This window comes from Rhinopithecus roxellana, chromosome 10 (assembly GCF_007565055.1).
Source record: "Rhinopithecus roxellana isolate Shanxi Qingling chromosome 10, ASM756505v1, whole genome shotgun sequence".
Lineage (NCBI taxonomy): Eukaryota > Metazoa > Chordata > Mammalia > Primates > Cercopithecidae > Rhinopithecus > Rhinopithecus roxellana.
In genome coordinates, this window is record NC_044558.1 from 3794948 (window position 1) to 3822630 (window position 27683).

The 27683-nt window shown below is 48.2% G+C and overlaps 1 protein-coding gene across 3 annotated transcripts in view; it reads right to left on the reverse strand.

Moving 5' to 3' along the window:
• NTF3 (neurotrophin 3) overlaps nt 1-27129 on the reverse strand; it is a 65701-nt gene extending 38572 nt beyond the window's left edge. The window contains exon 1 of one of the 3 annotated variants that reach the window (XM_030938389.1): nt 26858-27129. Coding sequence is in view for 1 of the 3 variants with exons in the window: in XM_030938388.1 (XP_030794248.1) it covers nt 25074-25319 (246 nt within the window). In the remaining 2 variants the exon portion in view is untranslated. Of the gene's footprint in view, nt 1-25073; nt 25636-26857 lie in introns of those variants that run through there. The other 2 variants (XM_030938388.1, XM_030938390.1) reach the window with 2 other exon arrangements.
• Between the last annotated feature and the right edge of the window lie 554 nt (nt 27130-27683).

A 27683-nucleotide genomic window follows, 5' to 3' on the forward strand; every position in this document is an offset into this window, starting at 1 on the left:
CCAGAGAGGTAGGACAAAAACCAGGATGTCGTGGTATCCTACCAAGGAAAGAGTTTCAAGAAAGAAGACATCAGGGTAGGGCCAGGCCAGACAAAGCCAGAGAAGGGTCTGTGATAAGGCGATGGTGGAAGCCAGATTGCAGGGGGTTTAAGCACTGAACAGGAAATGAGGAAACGGAGCCTTCACTAAAGAAGTTAGGTGTGAAGAGGAGGAGAGTCAAGGTAGGAGCTGGAATGGAGGAACAGAGGAACATCAGTGGCCACCAGTCACAGAACCCCGAAACTTCCTGGCAACGGCAAGATTCGGTTAGTTTCTAACTTCTGACCATGCATATCTCAAATCCTAATATACATGACTTTATACAGTTGCTGTTCTTTCTGGAATGCAAAACACTTCCTGTTTCCTCTTTGTTCTCATTTTATCCTGTGCAGCAAAAGGAGTGAGATGTTATGTTCTTCCTCTTGCTGGTGAGCAAACCCAGGCACAGACCGTGTCTGCTCTGTGAGCCTGTGGACCTGTGGACAGACAGTGGAGATGGGAGGCTGCTCTGCAGGCCCCCTGCCTCCCTTGGCACCTCTCTCATACCTGCCCCTGCGGGCCACTCAGCACACTCATGGTAGCTACACAGCAGTCATTTAGGGACTCTGGGTCAACTCGGGCCCAAATCACTTGACCTACGGGAGCTTGCTCTGCTTCCCTGTCTACTCCAGGAAGCCTGGTAAAAGTCTTGGCAAATATCAGAGCCCAGAAACAGAATCTGGTCCTCGTCATCCCATCTGTGCTGAGCTGTGGGAGGGAATCTTACACAAACCTCCCCTCCCAGAGCCAGACACTCAGCAGAGCTCCGACCCTGAGTGCCTGCTCCAGGGTCTGGGGGTGGGGGTGGAAGTGGGCCCCCAGAGCTCACAATCAGGGCTGCAAACAGAATGTAGACCCTTTCTCCCCTCTGTCCCAAGAGTTCTCTGAGGAGCCAGGTCCACCCTGCCTGAGGTGGTTAGGTGCCGTCAGTCCCACAAGTGGGGATCGATTCAATACTCTTGGATGGATTCCCCCTGGGTCTGAGAGGTACACGGCTCCCAGGGTCCCACTGATTTCTCGGGTGAGTAAAGGAAGCTACAGGCCGCTGCAAAAATCACAAAAGCAAGCTACCATCCATTTGTTTTTCACTCATCAATCAATGAGATTCTATGTGATTCTCAAAAGAGCTATCACTGCCCTACTACAGGGCATTTGGAAATGTGTCAAGGTGTTTCTGGTTGCCATGGTGACTGGAAGGGGATGATGCCACTGGCATTTAAAGCTTGCAGTACATCCTGTACCACTAAGAACCAACCCAGCCCAAGTGACCAGTGTTCCTGCTAAGGAAAGCTCAACCCCAGCTGATGACTGACAGCCCACCATTGACCGGAGGTCCCAGCATGCTTGGAGGAAGACGTCACAGATAAGCAAACACTTGCCTCTCCTGCCCAAAGATGCCCTCCTTTTTCTCTAGTGGCCCACACAGCTGTGAGGGTTATCTGGGCTGGGGTGGGTGATCATGACCCCCAGCCTGCCAGAGAATGTCTTGCTTTCTCAGACTCTGTGGACTGCCTGATTCTAACCATTGACCCTCACTCCTGACACTTCTGCCTGCGTATCCCTCACCACCCAGGAAAGGCACTTCAGCCAAAAGAAGGATAGAGCCAGCTCCTTGCAAGGCAGCATCTTGGAGTCAGCAGCATGTTCCCGATCAACTGCTGTGTGTCCTGAGCAAGACATGAACTTCTCTGAGCCACACCTCCTTTCCATTGTCCCCAGCACCCATCTAAACAGGGAATAGATCTTGGTCTCTCACTGCCGAGGGTGCAGGTGGGCTATCCTGGAGGACATGAACAGGAATTGGGGCCCCTTCAATCACAGGGGCTATGTGTGTGTGTTGGGGAAGGGTTATTGAGGCCAGATGGATAGGGGTCTGTGGGCTTTGTTAGGACAGGACTCCTGGAGTCCAAGGGGAGGTCAGGCCCAGGCACTTCTGCCCCAAGCCCTGACTTGCATGCATCTTCCTCCTGCCTCCTGGACAGCTCACAACACCTAACCCAGGCAGTCATGGGTTATGCTTGGCCTCCCAGAGCTGACAACGATTGAAGACAGATGTATGCCGTCAAAGAATACTAATGGGGATCAAGAAAAGGAGTAGCACGCTTGCATGTGCAGAGAGACAGAAGCTGGGAAGGGAGAAGTGGAGGCTGTTTCAGGAGTGCAGGCAGGCAGCAGATGTGTGCTGCATGACCCTGTGGGCAGGGCAGCCCCACTGGAAGATGTTTCCACAGGAAGAGGGGCTGTGCTCGCTATAGGAGGCCAGAGCCCCGTGCTCCCATTTGCTCCACACGTTAAGCTCCAGCTGAGAATGCTGTTCTGGCCAGGAAGGGATCCTAGAGAGCACCCATCTACCTCCCAATCTTGCCTACAGAGAAACTGAGGCCCGGAGAAGTTAAACGCCTAGGCCACAGACATGCAGCCTCCTGGCAGGGCCAGGGCAAGAATTCCTGGCTGCCAAGCAGCCTTCTGCACCTCCCTACCAATGCGTTGCTCTGCTCGCTATACCTTCCTGGCCCCTCTGCTTTCCAAGACCCTCTATCTACTCCCCCTTTTCCCTGCCGCTGTCCTTGCTTTCCCTGCACAGCTCCCAGAGACTCCGGAATTGTTGGAGGAGCAAGGCAGGCATTGTGCTAAAAACATAAAAAGCCGAATTGAGCCAAGGAAAACGAGATGCTTTCCTCCCTGGTTGTTATTGTTGCTGGCGTGGACAGAGAACCCACATTGCGGCCCTGCCCCTAGGCCTCCTCACCGCAAAGAGAACTGACTGTGTGTTAGCACACAGCTCACCCTGCACTCTGTGGGTGTTTGGAGGAGTTACAGGTGTCCAACATCTTTCCTTCCCGTTAGGGGTTGAATTGTGTCTACCACCAAGATATGCTGGAGTCCTAACCCCCAGTACTTCTGAACGTGACCTGATTTGGAAATAAGGTCTTTACAGAGGTAACCAAGTTAAAATGAGATCATTAGGGTAGACCTTAATCCAACTGGGCTGCCGTCCTTATAAAAAGGGACCTCTGAACACAGACATGCACAGAGGGAAGACAGTGTGAGACAAAGGAGAAAGCCACATGAAGACACAGGATTTGACAGATGCATCTAGAGGCCAAGAAATGCCAGAGGCTACCAGAGGCTAGGAGAAGGCGTGGGGCAGCTGCTTCCCTGGGCCTTCAGATGAAACATGGCACTGACCGCAACCTTGGTCTTGGATTTCTGGCCTCCAGAACTGTGAGACAATACATTCCTGTTGTGCTAAGCCACTCAGTTTGTGGTGCTTTGTTATGGCAGCCCCAGGAGACTCACACACTTCTCAAGTCTCAGGCTACCTGCCATGCCCCAGGGCCTCACTCTGTTGTCTACAGGAGACAATGGAAGTTTGCGTTTCTGTTGACCTGCCACAGGCACAAGCCAAATCATGTATACCTTGGATCAAAAGAGCTCCTGGAATGTGTCTAGGAAACTCTAACTGTACCCTACACAGTGCTCCAACATCTTCCTCCCTCCTCCCCCTCACTAAGCCCTTCAGAAAGTCTTGGTTGCTGGGCCATTCCTGGTCTGCTGGGCCAGGGAGACCTTCATGACAGATGGCCCCCGTCTGTGGTCAGCTGGCGAAAAGATCATGAACAAGTGGGAAGCATGAAGGGGCATGAGACTAGGCAAATGTGAGAAGAAAATCCTCTCGCTACCCAAAACATCTGTTGGAAGAACAAATACAGCTAAACATGGATCAAAGAGATTTCTAAGCAACAGAGAGAACAGTTTTACAACGCAGTGCACAGCTAAAGCCAACTGGAAAAGCTGCTGACCAGGTTCCAGTTCTCCCCAACTGGAGCAAATAAACTTTATCAGGAAAGAGAGTCCAACAGGGACGGTAAAGAGAAACATGCAAATGTGGGCAGATCTGGAAGCCAGAGGAGAGCCTACACTCTGTAAAATAGCAATGTTCTTAGGGAAGTGGAGGCAGGAGGGTAGGAAACACTGAAGGTGAAGAGAAAGCTGGTATCAGGGACTGGAAAAAAGTCTTTGCAGAAAGTCACACATACACCACAGTGCTAAATATGCTTGCAACTGGCTTTGGGAGACAAAACAATAGGAAAACAGGTATCGAAAATGTTCATCATTGTTATTAATTTATTCTTTTCAAAATTAATTTAATACACCATGTATTAAATGCTTCATATGCCAAGCATTGTTCTAAGCATTCTACATGTGTTCAGTCATATAATCCACATACAATTCCAGAAGGCAGTTACATTATTATCCCCATTTTACAGATGAGAAGCTTGAGGATGACGGATGTATAAAGGATCTTACTCAGTCACCTGGACTGTAAGTGATGGAGCTGGGATTCACAGTCAAGCCAGCCTGGTTCCTGCCTTACAGTTCTTTCCCACCGCACTACGTGAGGGGTGCACTTAGCTGTAAGGTCGGGTGGCAAGTAGGGAGAGAAAATAGGAGAAGACCAATCTGAAAATTAGACCAAGAAAGCACATATGCTTAGCGCATCAGCTAATGAAGCAAAGGCGAGGTGACAGTCTTTCTCATAATCCTGGGTGCTCTTCCCACAGCTGCCCCGGGTTGGGGGATGCGTGGGTACACACGGGCCAGCCAGTGTGCCTTTCTGCTATCCTGTGGTAACCATCAGCCCCAGCTCCCCTCTTAGAGCTGTCAGGGCTTTCAAGAAGAACCACCTTTCTTTAAAATGTTAACATCTTCAAGCTTGGAAAGGTAACTTCTGGAAATCTATTCTGACAGAATAGCCAGATATGTGTATTCAAATGTATGTAAAAGGATGGTAACTGTAGTATAAAAAGTGTGACCAAAATGAAAATGTACCACAGACGCAAAATGGTTAAAGAGTGGTACATGATGGAATATTATGCAGTGAAAAATCATCTTATGCAAGAATAATTAAAGACATGGAGAGGGCCGGGTGCGGTGACTCACGCCTGTAATCCCAGCATTTTGGGAAGCCGAGGAGGGTGGATCACAAGGTCAAGAGATTGAGACCATCCTGGGCCAACATGGTGAAACCCCGCCTCTACTAAAAATACAAAAATTAGCCGGGCGTGGTGGCGGGCGCCTGTAGTTCCAGCTACTTGGGAGGCTGAAGCAAGAGAATCACTTGAACCCGGGAGGCAGAGGTTGCAGTGAGCTGAGATTGTGCCACTGCACTCTAGCCTGGCAACAGAGTGAGACTCCGTCAAAAAAAAAAAAAAAAAAAAAAGACATGGGGAGATATGCACAATGCAAGCAATAACAACTGGAAAATGCCAGGTAAAAAGTGTTTCTATAGTATGGTGAACCCCTTATTTATAAAAGGGAGCTGGGCATGGTAGTTCATGCCTGTAATCCCAGCACTTGGGGAGGCCAAGGTGGTAGGACTGCTTTGGGCCAGGAGTTTGAGACCATCCTGAGTAACATAGTGAGAGCCATCTTTACAAAATTGAAAAATTAGCCAGGAATGGTGATCCTTGCCTGTAGTCCTAACTATACAGGAGGATGAGGCAGGAGGATCGCTTGAGCCCAGGAGTTGGCAGTTGCCGTGAGCCATGATTGCCATGCCACCACATGCAAGTATAGAAGACAAAGTAAGACCTTGTCTCTAAAAATTAAATTAAAGTAAAAAAACAAAAATAAAGGAAATATATACAGACAGACACAGAAACAAAGACACACAAACATACGCACACACAGAGAAAGAATGTCAAAGGGTATTGATGGTATTTCTGGTCATTGTTTCGTTCTTTATTCTTTCCCCATTTTCTTAACTCTCTATGTTGAACATGCATTAGAACAGATATTTGCTTCATAATCAGAAAGAATGCTGGATGTCATAACTACTTCTGGAAGGACCCCCAAAGCCTTAGCTGTTATTTTTCCACTTCCCACTTACTGGGTGCAAGAGAATGGTACTTCTGGCAGCCTCAGTCAGTTCTGTGGTACTTCTTTGGCTTTAAGCTTAATCTAGGGAAAGCCAAAAATCTTGAATTAAGGAAGCAAATGCTTTGTGTTTCAGATTAGATTAAAAGAACTGAATATATTAACTCTACCTGCTGATTTAAAGGCCATGATTAGGAGGCAGAGTAGGATGAGGCTACCATGCAGAGGGGAACAATCCCATAAGGTACTTACATTATATTATCCCCATTTTACAGATGAGAAACTTGAGGTAGCTCACTGCGGCTGTGCTTAAAATTACAGAAAGAAGGTGTAAGGCACTGGAGAGGGATTGAAGAGAAGGAAAATGATTTTAAAATAAACAAGAAGGTAGTGTGGGATAGTGGTTGGGACTGTCTGGACTCAAAAATAAACAAGAAGGTAGTGTGGGACAGTGGTTAGGACTGTCTGGACTCTGGAATCAGAAAAGAGTCATCCTAAGCTTGGTGCCACCACTTCTTAGACATTTAACCTTGGATGAGTTACTCAGTCATTTGAAAAACCTTTTACTAAGTAACCACCAGGTGCCCTGTAGTAGTCCAGGTGCTAGAGATACGGCGATGAAGCAAGGATATAAAAAGCCCTGTCCTCACAGAATCTACATTATAATAGAAAGAACAGATCATACATTAGGAAAACAAGTACAACATGGTTTCTCAGATGATCTTAGGTGCAAAGTAGAAAATGTGTGGAAGTTTCAGTTACTTCGTCTGCAAAAATGGAATAATAAAATTGCTATTTCACTGAGTACTGTGAGGATTCCTGAGATCACATACAGAGGGCTGAGTATGGTTCCCAGTTCAATAATTATTAATCATGACCGTTAGTTTGAGATGAAAAGGGCCAAATCTATTCTTGTTGTCTGAGTGGCAGTGCAGGGAAATTTTAAGAAATGGCTGCCACCATTCAGAAGTTGCAGAGGCGATGTGATGGGGAAAATTTAAACCAATAGCACTGTAGCAGGGTCTTGAGTTTCCTAATGGCTAAAACAAGGAGCAAAAATTCTCTTCACTTTGGGGTTTATCCAACCTTACAAGAAGTCAGAGAAATCCCTAACCATTTCTATCATTTAATAATGGTAATACTTGCTCCTCTGGTATCTCCACTCCAGGATGGAATTTAACAAGGTACTAGGTCTGGGTTTCACCTGCTTCCATGCTGCTCCACTGTGATTTCCTCTGCCATGTTTCTCTAAGGTTGTCTAGACACCGAACTGTGTTCTTGGAGAGGCCCAGAGGAAGGGCTGTCTGTTGCTCTTCCAAATCCACACAGTTTGGACCATCTGGTAGTCAAGAGATCAGTTAAGGTACTGGAGTGGAGCCAGACTACAGACTCCAATGCAGAGTCCCACCGAGCCTTTAGGGACAAACCCCAGAATGCAAAGTACCTCTGATCCTTGCCCCAACCACTAGGCCAGTGGCCAATGATTCTCCAGGGGAAGGCAGAAAAAAAAAAAAAAAAAAAAATGATACCCTGGTTAAGCAGAAGGAAAAACTTTCCAGAAGTCATGGTTTATAAGCCTTGGATTCCTGCCTCCTGGAGGAGAAGAAATCATCAGAGGCTAAGAAAGGGCACAAAGAGAGATATGTGTATATTTGTATGTACATGAGCCAGCAAATGCATGTGCAAGAATGTTCTAAGTGACTAAATGCAAGACTGAAATCAGATGGACTATCCTGGGGTTTCACAAACCAGTAGCTTACTGTTGGCGGACCTCAGAGGGGCTAAGTGATTTGTCTGCACTTGACAGCAAAGCGGATGGCTTGTTAGCGCTTTTCTTACTCCCGCAAGGCCAGGTTTGGCAGAGCTCTATAAACTCGGGAGTCAGGAATGTTAGCGTTATCTCTGAAGCCCTGCCCATACTTCAGGTAAGTCGTTTCTTTGCTGAGACTGGGATGGCAACAAAATAGCAAACCCATACCAAATGCTAAATTCAAAGAAATAGTTTGGGAAGGCTGGATCTCAAGCTCTACAACCTGCAAAACGTAGAACCCCAAGAGATGAAGCACAGTGTTAAACGAAGAACAGGGGAAGTTTCCAAAAAGTTCAAAGAACAAACTGAAAGCAGAAAAAAAAGGAGAAACGCTGGGAGAGTGAGCAATAGGCTCTTTCTCCAAAAACCTTGATGCCCTGGGAGGGGCTGAGGGAAGCTGCCCGAGACAGAGCTCCTATGAATGCTCTGCATACACTCCCTCCCTTCCAGGCATACTGGGCAAGCTCCAGACACTCCACGCTTGTTTCCATCCCTGTGCTGTCTGTGCTACCCTATCCCTTCAAATTGCTTACTTGATCCAGGGCTCTCCTCAGTCACCCATCAGAAGTCTTAGGAACTCCAGGTACCCTCTGTGTGTGACATTCCATGGCCCTAGTCATTTCTTTCTTGAGTGTTATTCAGTAGGGATTGTCTTATTTCCTTACATGCACTATACGTTCTCAGAGGTGAGGAACCATGCATTTTTGTATTCCTCTCCAGCACAGAACGCAATACCTTACCATATCAAGCACTCAGAAGTGCGTTGCCGAACGAGCGGCTTTTTTAGAAACAGAGTTTATGCCCATTAAATCACTGGGCAGAGTTCATTTTTCACATTAGATAAATGAAGCATACTGAACATCCTGACTATTTTTCTTTCTCTTGTGCTTCTAGCAACAGCACACACAGTTCTCTCAGAAACTGTAAAGTAAGTCAGCTCTTTTGGGTAGGCTTAGGAATCCAAGAACAATGGGATAGCTTCCTTCTGCGGCTTTGATTGCTCCTTCTTCCATTATATCTTTCTTTCTCTCACCTTCCACCATTCGTCCATTAGCAAGTCCTTCCAGCCCTACTCCCAAAACAATGTAACAAAAAGTACATTTAAAATAAAATGATAGCTGTCTAGGTTTGACAGTAAGAAGGGGGAATTTCATTAGCTAGAAGCTAGTGAGAAATCCCTGAAAGAAGGTCAACATTCAGGACATGACAGCCCATATAAAAAGCTAAAACCAAGCACAGAAGCCACATCTGAGGCAGCACGTCGGGGAATCTGTCACAGAAGATACACTGGCCATAAGAATTAGCAACCACCCAACTCAGGAGAGCCAGCACCATGAAAAGAAACAGCAGATTCCACCAACAGAAAAGCCCAAGCCCAAAGAAGAGGTGAAAAGAGCAATCAGAAAGGAGCGTGAGTGTTTAATAATCTCAAAGACATAAAGCACCGTATCTACAAAAATGGGAATATGGATGTGTCAAGGTATTTTCATAAATAAAGTAAACAAAAAAGGCAGGGGACATTGTGGTAGGGGAATCTATTAGATTTGCAATGAGATCCATTCTCATGTAAGAGGCAATGCAAGTGTGTGCAGAGAGCTCAAGAGCAGCTGGGGGTGAAGTAGGTGACTGGGTTGGCAGAAGTGTGGGCAACTCACACTGAAATAAACCAAGTTTACCTGGACACCATTTTTACAGCCCAGTGCATTCCCATGTCCCTCACTAAGCTACCCTGAGTCTCTTCTCCCAAGATGACATTATCAGAAATAGGTAGACTGATACATTGTTATTCTTTCAAGCCCTCGCTGTAACATTTATTCCATTTCTTATGGTGCTTCCTCAAGGTTCCCAGAAACAATGTTTGGGGAACCCCTAGGTATGGCAGTGTCTTGTCAGGGAACATTATCCCAGCCTGACTTGGAGAAGAGCCATCTTCCAAACAGAGCAATGTGCTATTCTCTTAGGAATGTACCAGCTGAAACCATAACATATATTTGTAATTTACAGCTTGCCAAGCACGATCTTATGCATCATCTCATCTGAAACCCTACATTAATTGTGTTAAGTAGGTAGGGTTTATTATCCCACTTTACAAAAGAGGAAACGAAGGCTTTGAGAGGTTGTGCCTACAGTGATTGACAGAAATAGAACTAGAACTTGGTTCCTCCTGCTTAAAGGTTACTTCTCTCTCTATTTCACTGTAATGATGCTTAGCTCTAAGGCAGAAGTAGCCTGAAGAACATTTTTCCTTAAAAGTGCATAATCCCACAGGGGAATTATTGAAGGATCACTCTTAACTCCTCTTTCGGTCGTTGTACCTAACAGTTCTTAATATGATAGTAAACTTTTTACTCAATTTACGGTCTCTTGCGAACATGTTCTAGATTCGACTTTGAAAAACAATAAATTGCCCAGTGTTCACACATAAATGCTTCTGTTCATCGCTCTTCTCCTTCCTGGAAATATTATTGTCCCTTAATCAAAAAACAAAAGCCACAGCTGAAGGTGATGCTGTATATTTGGGGTGGGATGGGGCGATGGTGGCAGGTACACATAGCCAACAGACTTACTTACATGATAGACACAGAGATAGGCCTGTGTTTTTCCGCTTCCACTGCTCTCGGCAGGGCTTGTCTCCATGATGTACAGTTCATGGAGTAGTACCTGGTGCAAAAGAAGCCTGTGTCCACCCGCCTGCCCACCTCTGCAGACCATGGTTATCCCACTACCTGGCCTGCTCTCTCCGGCTACCATTCGGTCCTCACATCAGGTCGGCGTGGCTCATTCCGAGCATTATGTTGCTAAACTACACGTAGGTCACTCAGCAGTCTGGAGAATCCCAAGTCCAAAGCTCTTACCGAAGCATGCACTTAGCAATAGGTGCTAGACATCCGGCTGCAGCAAGCCTGACAGCATACATAGTAATATCTTTTGCAAAAGCTGTAAATGAGAAACCCAGGGATTGCAATTATTCCATATGGTCCACTCTACAATTTGGGAATATATGGTTGGAAACTTAACGTTTTCAGGTCTTGTTTTTTTTAGCCTCCTTCTCTGAACCTCTACTCCCTGGCTGTCCTGCAAGCCATGGCTTCCTAACAGGGAAATGGCAAGGAAGAGAACCACTATTTTCTTAATATAAAGGCCTGTTGGTTAAAGCATGTCTTCAGGTTAGGCCTCCTGGAAGGACCAGCCCAAGATTGCTGAATCCCATAGAACAGAGAGGAGATGGGTGCTTTCCTTCCCATTGAGCCATCAGTGGCAGAAATCAGCAGCCCTGATCATAGCTAACCCTGGAGAAGGGTATCTGGCTGATATGCAAATTATCGGGGAGAACCAGTGTAGGAAGTCTGATCATTCCAAGGTCACAAACCACTTTGCATTATGAATGCATTATGCAAACTGTGCCCTCAAGCCTGGTAGAATATCTGCCTCTGGGAGTTGTTGGGGGAACTATGGAGATGACACATATAAATAGGTGCCTGCAAACCTGGTATTTCTGCCTGGTAGAATATCCCGTCCTGGGAGCTGCAGGGGGACCTAGGATGACACATATAAATAGGTGTCTGCATCTTGTTACTGCCCTGTGGATGCTGGTCTTTCTCCCCGCTGTTCCCCACCACGCATCCTCAATTCCCCCTTCAGCAGATGACGCTTCAGAATCTGCTATGAACCTGTCTTGTCCTCCTAGCCTCCAATTTCTGAGGCAAATGCTGGATTTGTAGGGATAGGAGGCCTTAGCCCAAATTAGCTGAACATCCTTAGCAGAACTTCCTTAACTAAGTGAGTAGTTCTCAGCGCACTGAGGTGAGGATGGGACCAATATCATGGCAAAGCTGCCAAAAGGCAAGGAGGAGGGCAGAGTAGGTTAACAGTGTCAGCTAGTGGTTCTCAACATGGCTGCACATTGCATTCACCTCATGAGCTTCTATCCCAACCCTAGACATTCAAACGTAACTGGTCTGAATGACATCCTGAGCAATCACTGTTAGCAAAAGTTAAAAGATCTCAAAATGCAAGGTGAAATTGGAATAGTCAGGACATGGGACAGCAAAGACATTAGAGGTCCTCTTTGGCTCCCTTTGGCTTTACCAAGGAGTGTTCCCAACCCCCCCAGTCAACTGGATGGCATGCTGGGTGTCCATCTGGGTCTCTGCCACATACACTTTCCTTATACATGCTAAACAATGTGACCTTGAAAGAAATTATCTAGATATCCACCACCGACAAAAAAAAATGTTCAATGGCACTTGGTAATTTTCAGGAGACTTTGAAACTTGAAACACACACACACACACACACACACACACACACACACACACATACACATGTCATTTAATCCACAGGAATCATCTATGGGTGAATCTGATGTCCAGAAATCTGGGACCCCTCCGTATGCCCAAGAAACTTTATCATCTGTCCCCGTTCCACGATGAGCCTATGAAAAGGTCTTCCATGCAAGCAGCCCTCTTTGGAGCACGTCATTGCCATAGTTTCAAATTTTCTGGGATGTAATTTCAAAAGCTATCTTCGTTTTTTCTCCTGAATGAAATCAAATTAGGATGGAAATGCATAGAAGAAGGAAAAAGTTTCAGAAGTCCTCCCCACTATCAACCACCCTAAAATATCAGATATTTTAATCCATGTGTCCTCACAGCCAGAGCCATTCCAATCAATGCGTTTCTCCCTGGCCTCCCAGGCTGAGATAATCGCCCCTGGAGCCAGTACTGGTCAAAGTAACCAGAGATCATATCAGGCTTGCTGTGTTCCCTCTGCATCTCATTCACTCATTTGCTCATTCATTAATTCTTCCATCGATCCAACCATCAGCCATTCCTTCCTTCACTGAACAACTCTTTATTAAGAGCCACATTGCAGCCGGAGGGATCTTTTTAAAAACAAAAGCTTAATTGTGCTCTCAGAGTCTTCCATAGCTCCCATGCCTCTGGGAAAAAAAAGTAACCTCCCAGTTGGCTCCCACCCACCTCTCCACCATACGGTCAACATTATCCATACGGAATATGTGAGATGCTCTCTGTTCATCCCCTCCCTGGGCTTCTTTCAGTTCTTTAAGTCTCTGCTTTCCCTCACCTTGGGGTCTCCTCCCATGGCACTTCCTCTACTCCCATCTCCTCCTCCTTTCACCAGTGATTACAAAACACATCTCAGGTCACCAGGAAGTTTCCTAGTTACTTCCCAGGCTTGTTTGGCTCCATGTCTATTGCTGGGGACTCCTGCTCTGTCTACACATTGGTTGGTTTGGGGAGAATCTCCCTTTTATCTCTGTCCCAGCCCCTGCTCATGCTCTCTTTCTGTGGACAATAGTCACAGACATCAGTATTCCACAAGAAAACACATGATCGACAATTGGAACCTTTCTCCAATTCCCCAACATATTTTTTTCTCTTTGTCCAAAAGCTGACCGTCTCTAATAGCTCTATCCTTGACTGTGCCTCTGTCGAGCAGTCCCCAAAAGAACTAAGGAGACTTGCTGCAGACAGACAGTAACTTTATATAGCTGCCCCAAAAGGAGATGTAAACATGGAAGGGGGAATGGGAAGATGTATTCTTGATTCAAACAAGAGCCAAAAAGTAAAAGGGAAATGTCAGAGGATTACAGTGACGAGCTGAGGTCTCTCAACCTGTAACCCAATCCAAATTCAACTTGATTTCCTAGACTTGCTAATAGAGCACAGTCTAAAATATCTTTCTCTCTTGTACTCTCTCTCGCTCGCCTCTCCTCTCTCCCTCTCTTTTTTTTTCTCTCTCTCTCATGCACACACACACATCAAAAGGCAAGAATACGCAATAAACACACTGGAGGCTTCCTTGGTGGTGGTCTAAATGCTAAGAAAGACAGAGAAAAAGAGACAAGGAGTGCATGAGTTATAGAGTTATGGAGAATGAGTTACATGAGTTTTCTGCATTTTAATCCACAGCCACCAAAAGTCTCAAACACTCAAAGAACACCTCCATAAAAACAATCATGGAATGAATTCTCATGTGAACGAATCTTAGATTTGAGCTATGAACAATGCTGGAATACTAAAACAATTTCTTTTGGGGGAGCTATCTTGGACTCAAAGCGCCATGCACATATATTTTTGGAAAGAAAGTCCAGGAAAGCTCTGGAGAGAAGTAGCATGCAGAGGCTGCATAGAACATTTCCCCCCTTTGTATTTTAACAGCACCCAAAACTCCCCTGTGGAAATTATCCTTCTCCTGCTGTGTGTGGGGTCATTACCAAAGGGCTCCGAATCCAGGTATCCTTTCCACATGGGATCCAATTGACTCTATTGCTCTTGACAAGCTGAAAACCAGGAAACCACCTCCCACGGCATGCAAGAGTGGTACATGATGCAGGGTTGGGGATGTGAGGGCCCTTACATGACAAGAAGACCAACAGCCTTGCTTTGAGGATGGGGAACCCAAGCCCCTGGGTCACAGGGCAGGACTGACAGAAGCTGGACTAGACCTTTGGCCCTCCAGGTTCCTGAGTTTCCAGTTCACAGCCTGTCCCACAACATCATGCAGTTCTTAGAAGACTCTTCCCACACACTGGGGTTGCTAAAAGGAGACCCATATTGGTCTTTCCCAAATCCCCCAGGCTACAAGGGCTCCTCCTTCCTCCAAACCCCCAAAACCTCTGTAGTCCCTACCACCCAGATGCCTCTTACCAAATACCTACTGCCACATCCTGTAGTCTGCTTCTCTCCAAATCTACCCTGTATTCCCAAGTAGACTGCAAGGCTGTTGAAGGTAAGACCTTGCTTTGTGTCTCTTGGCATCCCACATGGCACCTCGCACAGTGGCTAGGAAGACTCAGTGGCAGCAGAGTGGCCCCTTTGTAAACAGACAAGAAAACCACCTGACAGATGTGTTATGTTTTTTTAAAGGCTCCCTTCTAAATTCTAAAAAAATTACGAAATAGGACTCCATGTCTATTTCTCCTGGTGTCTGGACCTATTAAAAACAAGATGAGAAAAAAATAAATGCCTCCTTGAGCAGAAGGGACTCAGAGGACAGAAGTGGACAGTAGATGGCAGTCTGTTCCTGTGTCAGAAGTGGTCACAGAGACAACATACTCTGTGTAATTAGGCAGGAGGTAGAAGTACAGCTTAGGGGCCTGAGGTGGACTCACCCCCACCATGCCATGAGCAGGGATACTTCTGAGGAGTAACCCCGTGAGCACGCACACCTACGCCCCCACCAAGCCCCAACACTGGTACAACATGCACGTTTCCCCGACACTCCCCACAAGAACCAACGGCTCACGTCACAACAGTCTCTGAGTATCCATCACCCTAGCCCTGAGAATTCAGCGACAAGAAAACCACTGTCATGCGGAAGTGGAGACCATTCCTGGACCCTCCAGCTTGCTCCTGAACCAAAAGGATTCTCAATCATGGTTCGTACTGAAAAACAACACCTGAAGTGGGAACCCTGCACTCCATCTTCCTTGCTTCCCTTGTTCTCCCTGGAGCACTATGATTGTAACCTGTCTGCCTCCTTCCCCAGTTTCCAGACCCCAAGGCCAGCAGCACTACATTAATCTCTGCATCTTCCCCAACATCTAGCACATGACCACCAACAGGATGCTTAATGAATAATCTGTAAACGTGTGTTTTGAGTTGCTTTCCGAGTGTCTAAGGAGGAATTACCCTAATGCATGTGGAATGACACCCAATTCCCCATGACCAAGAACCCAATTTGCAGGAGAACTATGCAGGCTAAGACATGGGGAAGAAGGGTCTCTAAAAGGGAGTAAGAACAGCCTTCTCTGGCCAGCAAGCACTGAGCATTCAAGACCTTAGCCTTGGGACAGGCCAAAAAGGTAACACTGTTTTGAAGCCCTGGCAAGGTACACTACCTGTCTGAGCCCAGTTCCTGGCATGTCACATCGCTACTGCACATTCTGAGCTCACAATGATCGGTCACGCATTCGTTCACTCAACACATTCCTGTGGCTGTCACTATTCAAGGTGTTGGGGGACACAAAAATGAAAACAACAGATACCTTTCTCTGTGACGTTCATAATCTAGGAATGCAAATTAAACACAGGCTGCTAAGTGGTATAACATCAGGAGGGTGGGAAGGGAGCCCCGGGCTCTCTGGGGAAATGCATGGAGGCTTCTCAGGTTAAGCAAATATGTGAAGGATGATTTTAATATCATTGGTGATGATGGAGGGGTATTTGAAACACAATATGCGTACAGAATATATCCTCCAGTGCTATCTCCAATTCAAGAATAGGCGTATCACTCACACAGAACACGTCCCTCTATATTTAGGCCATTTGAGGTATTCCCTTCTCCATCCATGCATTTGTCCAGATTTTTCTACTAGCCCCCAATTCTCACAATTTAATTAATGATAAGTCAAGAAAGACCTTAGAGATAATCAAAGCCAGTAGCTCTTAATATATGAGGAAATGAGACCTAGTGTGGTTCAGGGACTTCCCAAAATTGTAGTTAGTCTCTGTTGGAGTTAGAGGTGGGGTCTGATCTCTCTGCTCAGAGTTTGGGATCTCTCTGATTTAGCTTATTGAATTCAGCTACCCACAGACAATTTTAATCCCACATAAACCTCTCCCATACTCCCAACTTCCAATCCAAGATCCGCCACAAATCTGGCAAGCTTGTTTCTTCAGTGCTTCATAAACATGCACTCATCCATATGTTCAATGACTTATCTGGCATCACATAACTTAATTTCCTCCTCCACCCCCTCCAAATCTCTCTACATAAGTCCTCCGGGCCAGCAGAGATACCTGAAAATCACAGGCATGGGCCACAGTGTGAGGCCGAGGGAGCAGCGGAATCGTGGAAGATGTGATCTGTCACACTGGTAGTGTCCTTGTGACCCTCTAGTAAGTCCAACTCCTCCCTTCTCCAGGAAAAGAGAGGCCCGTGGAGGGAAAGCGATTTGCTTAAAGTCACACAGCTAGTTTGGGCTCTCTGCAGGGAGAATGTGGCAAGCTATTTAAGGTAGCCAGGTGGGTGTTAGGAGGACTGGGCTTCTCCACACCATGGGCCACACCTGTTGGGAAAGCAGGTGATTTCTAGGGCTGCGTCTTCCTCTTGAACCCAGTTCATAAGGAAGTACCTTATGAACCATTAGAAGCAGGTCCTCTAGACATGAGATGGAGCTAATCTCAGACTGAGAACATGAAACAAACTCCCTAAGGGATCCCTCAGAGCCAGAGAAGGATATTTTTAAATGCTGGGGTCTTAGATCTAGAAACAGAGGGAAGAGGGAAGTAAATTGCAAGAACCTGGCTATCAGTTTTTAAAAGGCTATATACTCCATATAAAGAAAATAATGATCACCCTACACATGAAAAGTTATTTCAAGCAAAGTAAATACATAATTTTTGAGTACCTAGGGTTTAATAGGCATTAGGTGAGTGTTCAACATTTATTTGTACATGCAAATATCTTTAAGCAACAGAACAAAGTCACCTGTCCTTAACTGTCTTGATGATGTATATGTGGTAGTGATGGTGGGGAAATCGGTGGAGGAAGAAGGAATGAGCCTTTAGTCACAACCTTCAAAAAGCGCAGCATCCACCCCAAGAACGTGTTTGGCTTCTCTACTTCCGGTACTGTCCTGAGAATGGCGTGCAGTGGCAATCCTCGGCTGGATGTCTCTACAGCTGCTCTGCTCTGCATCAAACACAGCCTGGGGACCTCAGTTTTTAGCAGCGACCCCTGCCCCCCAACCTCCCAGCAAGAAACCTGCCTTCACTTTGGCCCCAGTCTAAGTGGTGTGAGTTCCCTAGCCTCTCAAAGAAAGCTGTCTTCCAAATTCTAAAGAGACCTCATGCTCTCCATTCATATTCTTTTTCATTTTGATTCTGTGCAATTCCAGGACTCAAGAATGCTGGGACCTACCACCTCTCATGGGCGTGTGGATCAAAACCAGATGTCCAGCTCCAATTTTACAGAATTTACAAGGAGGCAATTGTGGCTTAAATCAATACCCGTGTTCTGTAAGGGCAGATTCCCTTGTCAACAGGACAAGAAGTAAAGGGGGAGGGCCAATGGAAGCTGAGACAGATCTGACACATGCTTGCCAGCAGGTGTCTAGAAAACCTAAACATTTGTCTCGCACATGAAAAGGAAGCTTCTGGGGTGGGCAGCAGGTTACCCTATGGGGTGACCACCTTTGCAGAAGAAGATGGACCCAGCTCCCATCTGGATGACATCACAGAACATTAAAAAAACAGAATCTGACTGGCAGGTGATGGGCTTGGGATATCACAGGCTTCAGGCTGGAAAGCCAAGAACATCAGCATACCCCTTAACCTCACATAACCTCAGTATTCCCATCTGTAAACGAGATTATTTTGAGTACTGACGTAATGCCATGTGATGGCTGTAATAATGCCTGGCACCCAGTAAGTACTCAAATATTAACTGTCATCATCATCATCATCCATCCTCCTAAAGATGGATGCTTACCTTAGTCAGAGACATTGCCACTGAAAGACATTCACGTGGAAGCTGAATGATTAGCACCAGACCTATCAGAAAGCCAAATCCCACCCCTTTCAGCTATGCACACCCTGTGTAGGCTAAGCCAACGTCAGGAGCATTCTTGGCCAAAGGGAAACTCTCTGGCAAATTCTTTGCATGCCTTTCTGCCTTTGACTCAGCCATTCCCCAAAGATAAAAACAGGAGCTCATTAAGGGCGTGCCAGGGTGCACTCCAAGTGAGGTAATTAGCACTGATTAGGTAGGAGGATGTGGCTACTGTGGAATCCTACAGTGGCAGAGCTGGAATGGGATGGGGAGATCTTCTAATTCAAGCCCTTCGTTTACAGATGGCAAAGTCATGTCCTAGAGAGAATGTCCAGGGTCACACAACAGCAGGTAATTGGTAACAGAGCCCAGTCATTGAACCTGGTCCTCCACCTCCAAGTCAGGCAGCTACCTGCTGCCTCAAGCTACTGAAGGTCACCCTGGCCTGGGCTCTTGAGATTATAAGCTACTGTTTCCTCCAACATCTCCGGCCTTGAATGTTTGAGAACCTTAAATTTTCCAAAAATCTCTGACTGAACAAACCCACACACACACAAAAAATGGGGCTCAACAAATGTCTTCTCTGGAGATGTTACTAAAAAGTGAGCAATCACAACAGACCACACTAAATTTCATGTCAAAATCTGTTCTGTTTCAATGAGACCACAGTTAGTCATAGGTTTGTCCTGTGAGGACACCCAGAGCCACAGCAAGCCCTCAGTGGTTCCCAATTAATACTATTTGAGAAGGACCATGGCACAGATGGGGATGTGAAGAGCAAATGCATTCTGACCACGTGGGGGTGTGTGCAACCTCTAGCCTCTCAGTATTTGTAGGTAAAATAAAAGGCTGAGTTATGGAAAACTATTAACAACAACAACAAAAATATTTTAACACTCTGGGGCCATCTACATGTATCCTCACAGGTTCTAAAATGAGTCCTCTGAATGACTTTTTTTTTTTTTTTTTTTTTTTTTTTGTCCAGCCTCAGTCTTGTTAGAAATCCATCCAGGCAAGAATGAGGTAATACCTACACTGGCCTCATACTTCAAAGTTCAACATGCCCATATAAAAACGATCTGAAAGAAGGTGTCCCCAACTTTTTTTCTCAGGTTGGCCCACCTGTAAGAAGCAATCCAGTGACAATCCAATCTGAGCCAAGCATCCAGATACCTGCCACCCATAACATAAGCTCTACAAATGCTCCCTGTCTACCCAGGGCAGTTCCTGTGCTCACGTGTCCCCCAGCACGCACGCATGCACATCCCATGGTCTCCTCTTACTCCACACACACCTGTCCATGCACAAAGAACATCCACAGACTTTATCAGCAGCAACACACAGGGCTTAGGCTTGTCTCCAGTAGAAGATTTGGCCCTTTTCCAACAAACTCAATTTTAAATAAAACTAAATCTAAAACCCTAGCAACGGTCATTAGTTCAACATCCCCAATGCCAGAAACTGCCTGCCTTGTTAAAGAGTAAAATAGCAGCGGCTGAGGCTTGAGGCAGGGTGGTGGGCTTTGAAGATCTTCTGTGTCGGCCCGCATGTCCTCTCTGGCTTCCAGGCAATGCACAGATTTACATTCCCTCCAGTTAGGGTGGGAGTGCTGTAACTGCTCGGGAAAAGGTTGGAGAAGCTTGCAGCAGAAGCCGCCTGCTCCATCAGGCATCCTGAATGTAGCGGAAGAGGAGAGGCCTGAACATCTGATACATCTGGGAGTAGAACTGCAGAGATGGGAAATGTTATGTAATTAAACTCTGCTGGCCTGTCCCGCCTGGGGAATGTGAGACCCATCAGCAGTGACCTCTTCCAATCAACTTAATTGGCCCAATCTCGCCAAGAAAAGCAACAGAGTTAGTTTAGTGCCTCTTGGAAATAGCTTAGCTCCTATTTATGGCCACTGAACTCAAGGATGGGAGCCTGACTCTGAGCCAGGAGTTGACAGCATGTGCTAACTTCTGGGAGGAATTGGAGGTTTCAGTGGGTTTCCGTGGCCCCCTGCGCCTCCATCTTCATCTCTGGGGAGAGTGGCTGTAACCAGCTTGCTGCACTGGGCACAAAGAATTGCAAAGACCCAAAGCCCAGGCTCTCCTCTTACCAGGCAGGCTGGACTTTGCTCCTCTTTTGTTCAAATGGTGCCTATGTCAAGGACAATTATTATTTTTGCTGTTCTCCAAGTCGCATTTGTTTTGGTGCTGTGGTCTGCATAGCTGATGTTAAAAATAAAGAAATGTCTGTCTCTGATCATTAATAACATTGATTCTTAGACTACCTTTCCTCTGAATAGCTCAAAGATCTTAAAGAGTTCCATTATCTATAATCTAGGCTTGGTTGCCTCCAGCTTCTGGATGAGTAAACTGAGGCAGTTATAAAAAGTTTTATTTACACAGCAAGTGAGCAGTAGAGATGTGATGAGCATCATGACTACTGATTAAGTTGCACTGTGAAGAGAAAAAGGTCCAGATCCTATTTTCGCAATGACCTACGTACATGCTAGCACCTGTATTTAATTACATTTCATCTTTGTACAGCTGTATACAACTAAACACACCAAGTTTTGATGGGGGAAAGAGGAATGAACTTTCCTCCTCCTTGAGTCATTATATTGCCACTTTACAAAAAGAGAAACAGAGAGTTAAAGAGATTAAAAAGGTCCCCAAAGTCACACTTTCCCAAATGATAGAACGGGACTAGAACTAAGGCATTTCCAATCCAAAGTCTTCCACTTTACCACCCTGCCCTCAGAAATATCTGTCCCCGATCTTCTGACCAATAGTCAAGCCCTATATAAACTATCTCTTATACAGATGAGTTTCCCCCTAAAAACTAAGGTAGACCCTTAAAATGGCACAGTTGTAACTTCATGAATTCAAACATGTCATGAGTCAAATAAAGTCCTCCCAAACATACGCCCAACCATGGTCAGAGCCTAATCAAATGGGGCTCCCCATCATCTGGTCCAGACAGACAGATATGTGCATCACAAAAGCACAGCCTTCACTCTGTTCCTACCCAGTTGCCTCACTAGTCATCTCAGGGTATGGACCCGATCAACTACACCTTTCTCTCATTCCCCAAAGTCTACGGCCCTTCTTTTGCGTACACCTTTTTTCACTAGAGATGCACATCTGAGTATCCAAGACAATTTTTATCCTTCCTCAGACACACAGAATTCCTGTAAAAACACATACTGGCACCCCCTTCACAAGAGCCAGAATATCCACCCCTCCTATCCACCTGGCTAGTTTTCTCCCAGTTACGTTACTCCAGGCCAAAGTGCATATGCACACACGTGCACACACACCACCCCTCAAACACACACTCACATTAGCTTTACACACATAGTCCAGAAAATACCAAAGATGACAAACGTCCCCAGTCCATCTCTTCCCTGATCATGACTTCACCATTCGCCAGCTCCACATAACAAGTCTCATTCCAGCTATGAAGGAGGCTCTGTGACTCTTAGAAACTCAGTCCTCAAAGGGATCTGGACCTGCATTCTGACCTGAAGTGCAACACCCTCCAATTCCCAACCCACACCCCACACAAGAAACAACAACATCCAGCTCCCTTCCCAATACACAAAAGTCTACATCATCCCTATCTTTATGTCCCACTTTTTACAAAACCAGAGATATATTTCAAGTCAGCTTCCCTTTGGCCCCCAAGATCCATAAACATCTCTAGAAACTGAATTACAGACCTTGAAGAAACCTCAACAAGCATCGAGCTCTGTCTATTTCTGGCAAAATTGCATCAGTTAGCGGAGCCTGGAGAAGGAATTTTTCCAGGGCAGTGTGCCATGCTCCAGTACCCAGCAATGGGCTGAGCATCCAGTGGGCACTCCATTAGCTTTAATTGATTATCAATATGAACTGGTGATAGTGAATTCCCCTATTACATAAGAAACCCATTACAAAACATTATACAACATGCACCCCTGACACTAGGCATGAATAGTGTATTCCTCTACTTACTTCAGTCTTACGCATACATCTCTTCCTGTTCCCACCCAGTGCCAGTGCACAAGGACTTTTCCCCTTAAATGTACATCCCTCATTCTAAGCCTCCTCCAATTCTCTCCTCTCTGGGGAGGAAGGAGAGGGGAGGCAAACACCAACCCCAACTCGGTGTCCTTTCCTGCAAATGCTTTGTCTTTCCATAAAGAGGATCTGAGCTCACACTTTTCTACCCCCTACATGCCCCAATGCCATTCCAGCCAAATTTCCCAGTGCACTCTCATAAAGTTCACACTCCGTTCGCCCCAGATAATCTTTCCCTACCCCCCACACACATCCCTTTGGTAATCCTCAGGCGCCCAACCTTCCACATGCATCCACCTTTCGCTCACACACACAGCCGCCCTCCTACACCACACCCACTCCATGTGTTTGTGCAGGCATGCACAAGCCATCTGTCTTCAACAGGCTGCACCTTTCCTCCTGCTCTGACACCCTTCATAGGCACAGATTTCGCATTAGCTACACCTATGTTCCTGCAAGCTCTTGTCTCCCGCTGAGCACACAGATGCCCATCCAACAGACTCCCCAGAAACACACACCTACCAGGCACCAGAGAGGGATGGGACTCCAGCTCTTTTGCCACCTCCCCCTACACACACACACACTCTCTCTCTCTCTTTCTCTCTCTGAAAAAACATCCCCATCCCTCCCTGACCACGCACTTAATGGTCACAATCTCATTCCACAGATAAGCAGATCCCATTCACACGCAACCAAACCCTCTAAGTCCAGCTACACTCCAGTCCTCACCAACACAAAATCCCACACACTTTCCCTAGGGGAAATACCCCAGACTTTCTACCTCCCTTCAACACTGTTTACAGGAGCCTGCATTATTTTCCAACCCCCTTAACTCCTGACGCGATACCCAAGTCTGTGTGTTTGCGCCCAAGGCAGAGGCGGTTGCATTTTATCCTCTACATTCTACCTCTCAGCTTTCTTTGTGTGACATGTCAGAAAGGAATTGAGGGCAGGCGGGAGGCAGGCTGAGTATGCTGGAGAACTTGAGCGTTGTGAAAACAGGACCGCTGGAAAAGTCTCCTCTGTGTTACAACTTTCTCCCATCCTGACGTTTAGGACAGAGCACTTCCATGTTTTCCTCGCTCGCTGTTTTGCGGGGTAGGAGAGGGCATCTCTTTATTTAAAAAGCAGGTCGCTCAGTACACTCCACAATCAGCTGAGTTACAAACATCAGGCTCCAGGAGAAACACCCACCCCTGACAGGCTCCCCTCCCCTCTCAGCAGGCCCCCGCCCCCACCTCTTCATACACATAAACAAGTCCACAGGCGCACAGTCTCCCGAGCTCTCTAGCTCTGAGCCCGGCGCTCCCGGGAGCAGCCTCCATTCGGACTCAGAACCTGCCGCCCGCCGCCAGAGGCTGAGGCCAGACGGTATTTTTGGTGCTTCTCCCACCGGGAATCCCACCCAAGCCTCGATTCCAGCAAAAGGGATCCTTTCTAGTCCACAGCCCCGACACCGTTCCACGCAGGGGTCTCGCTGCTATGCATCTGAAGCGCAGACGACCAACGCACGCAGCAGCCAAACTCCTGCAAAGAAGCAGCGCCTCCTGGACGCGCACCCACTCCCGCGGAGAGCAACAAGCAGAATCCTACTCCCCCACCCCATGCCCTCGGCCCTCGCCCCTCCTTTCCCTAACCTTCAACTCCCAAGCGTCCCAAATTTCATCAGGAGCATCCACCACTGAGTAAAACACTGGGGTAATGGGGCGGTTCGGTCCGCCGTAGGACCTTCAAACTTCGACCTGGCTGGCTGCGCGGGTGCCCAGATCTCCCAGCCTCCCACGCCACCGCTCAAAGTCCGAGAACAGGCTGGACGATACCGCGAGGAGATCCCCAGCGATGACCGGGCCCGGGTGCCCGCCGCTCCCCGGCGGGGTCCCAGATGTGCGGGCTGCGTACGGAGCTCCAGCATCTGTGCAAAGGCCCAGGGTGGGGTGGCCACCGGGTGGGCGCTGGCCAAGAGGAGCCCGGGGCGCGAGGTCTTTTCTGAAAAAAAACCTTTCGGGGGACTCCAACGCAGGTACGCGGCGCTGGGAGGTGAGTCTCAACTCCCAGAACTGGAACGCGACGTTCCGGGTCCTGAGCTGCGCGTCCCCTCCCCCAGCCCACGCCCCGGCCGGAGTGGCGCTGGGGCAAGCTGAGAATCAGGCTCAGTGGCCGGCAGGGTGCAGGGCGTGTGCAGGGGAGCTAAGCAGCACCTCCCCGCCCGGGGTTCTGTCTGCCCGGCCCGGGTTCTGTCTGCCACCCTCTTTTGTTAGAGTATGCGCTAGGAGCTTTCCCGGAGGAGCAGACGGGTCGGTTGGGGGTGGTGGGTGGTTGATTCTGTTGAATGCCTTTCCTGCTCTTTCGTCGTCCCCATTTCCCCTGGCCTGCCCCCACCCTTTCCAATCCAGGTCCCTTAAACCTGATCACTTTCCCAGATTGAGGGAAGCTTCTTGGGCAGCCGAGGGACAAGAGGGGAGGAGGTGGAGAAGGCTGTCCGTGTGTGTGTGTGTGTGTGTGTGTGTGTGTGCGTGTGTGTGTAGCGGCGTGGTTGCGGTTGCGCCCGCCTGAGCAGATCCCAGCGCAAACTTCGGGGAAGGCACAAGCCCGGGAAAGTGAGTGAGCGCGGCGCAATGGGGGTGGGGCGGGATGCGGAGTTGGGGGCCCCCGCGCCGGTTCACTGGAAAATCCCTCCCCACGTGGATCCCCATCCCCAAACCTGCCCACCCAACGTGCCCGCCGCCTCCCCTTACCGTGGCAAAAGTAACCATGGCATCCGTGTGGCCGTTTCCAGGGACGTCGACATGAAGAGAAAGGTGGACGCGAGCTCGGTCATTCAAAGTCTCCCCCACCCCGCCGCAGCCACTACCCAGCAGGGGAAAAAGGAGAGGAAGAAAGAAAGGAGAGAGAAGAAAGTAGTTGCGCCGGGCTGTGTCGCGGGGCGGTGCGCGGAGCTGTTCGGTAGGGAGAGGAGCTTCAACTCTGAGTCCCGTGAACATAATCTGCGCGGTTATAACCAGCCAACCCGGCCAGATGGCTCCGCGCTCAGCGCCTTAACCCCTTCCGCGCCGCGCCGCCCTCCCCCGCCCGGCCCGCGCCGCGCCGCGCACGCCCGCGCCCCAGAGCCCCTCGGACCTCGCTTGGGGACCTGCGGCGGGGAAGGAGTCATTTCTCCTGGCCCCTCTTGAAAAACAAAACGAAACAAGACAACAACAGCAACAAACACTTCCAAATTAGTAGTAGCCTTCAGCAACCCCCACCCTTGAGTTCCCTTTTAGAGATCCAGGAAAAAACGAAACATTAAATGTATCGTAACAGGTTACACGTTAGTGTCTTCAGCCTTTTTTAGTTGTTCTTTTTCTTGGAATTTTTCTTTTTCATCTCTTTTCTTTTAAGATTTTCTTTACCAGGCATGAGGGCCTTTTCCTGCCCCTTTCCTCAGGCGGATCAGGTCTGAGGCGTAAACTCCTCCTCCAAACCTTAGACCCTTCCAGCTCCAGATCTCTCCCCACCCCTACCAAGCCCACCCGCCACTCCTCCCCCCACCCCACAACACGAACACGCCCAAGGACAATCGCTCCCCGGCGAACTCGCCGCTCCGGGGCACCCGCACCCAGGACGCTGTGCCGGCGGTCAAGGGAGGTCAAGGTAGAGGGGTGTGGGGGCGGGTGGTCCCAGGGACTAGGGAGGGGCTGTGTGCACGCGCGCGTTTGCGGGAGCTTGAGTGTGGAAGGGAGAGGGAGATGGATCGCAGCCTCCCGTTTCACCCATCCTCCAACTTCTAAACCCCTTCCTTCCAAACTAGGATGGGGCCCTGCAGCTCATCACTCGCCCAGCACCCACCAGTCTGCACGCGGGGACAGCGCGAGAAGCAGGAAAGGCGAGCAACAAGCAAACCTCTTCGTGGCGCCCCGAAAGTAATGACGCTCACTTCCCCACCGGTGGATTCCTTCGAGGAAAGGATAGGGGGAGGGGGGCAAAATCTCTTATTTGGAGATAATTTTAGCTGCCCGTTAGACCCCACTTGCTCCGAGCCGTTCTCTCTAAATTTACCAAGTTAAGTCATCTTGATTTCGCCCATTTGCCATCGAGAGAAGGGGGGAAAATACCACCTAGGGATCAACGAGAAATCGAGAGTCTGGGAGCAGAGTTTTGCCCTCTTGTCCCCTTCCCGAGTCCTTGAGTGGTAGACCTCCGCTCCAAGCCCCTCATCCCTTCCTCCCTACCACTTCAGCCGCTCCTCACATCATCTCCTTCCAGGACCTTTTGACTCACGAGCGACTGGGGAGGGGAGCGAGTATCCCGTTTCCTCCCTGCCCTGTCGTTCGAGGTGTCTAATAAGCAAGCCGTTCCATGTTTCGGTTAGGGCCCAGGTTCAAAAAATCCAAATACCTTAGAATTGTCTGAGAATTTGGTTGAACCCCGGAACTGCACCCACCAGTTCAGGACCAACCGGCCGCAGAGAGTAGCTGGGGGCTTGGATGGGGAGGTGGGAAGGGAGGGGGAGTCTGGGGGCTGCATACTAGATAGATTGTACCTGCCTCATCATTATCCTGGCTGATGGGGGTTGCCACATCGAAAACGGCCAGAAGCGCCCACCGAGGCCCAGGGGCGTCACCTTCTGCGGTCCCTCGCAAGGGTAGGGTCGTCCTTCAGTGGCTGCCCTCTTGCCAAAATATCGACGTCTTCCTCAGGGCCAGAAGAGGCTGCCGAGTCGTTCCCTCCACCCCGCCACACAGCACCATGAAGGTTTGGATTGGGCGTGCTCTGTCGGATTCTGCTTTCCTCCCTCTCATCTGGCCCGCCTCCCTGCCCTCCCCCACTTCCCGCACTTGCCCCCCTCCTCCAGCTTCTCGCCGTGGTCAAAGGAGGGATTCAGGCCCCAGTTTCAGATCCACTGGCAGAGTTCATTTCTCAAGCTCCAGGTCCTCCGGGAACCTGAAGATTGCAAGGAAAGAGGTGGTTGGCTCCTGCTGCAGCAGGGAAGGGGTTAAATACATGTGCGGGCTGATCTGCAGGCAGCTCCCAGGTCCCTGGCAGTCTGGAGGGACGAGGGGAAGGGGGGCAAACAAACTTGAAAAATCAAAAGAAACGAAGAAGAAGAAAAGGCAGCAGGCAGTGCGTTTAGGACTTGGATTTGTTCTGCAGATGCCTTGCACTGGTTGGCCGCCTCACTTTGCCAGGACTTTGGGGGATCCCAGAAAGACTTTGTATTGTTTCCAACTCCAGGGGGTTTTGTCCTGAGCTGGTGGGTCTGTCTTTGCTTGCAATCAACAGGCCTTGTAATATGAGAGGTGACACCTTAATCTTGCCAAATATGTGCTGTGCCTTTGTGGAGCGAGGGGAGGAGGGACTAAGGGAAG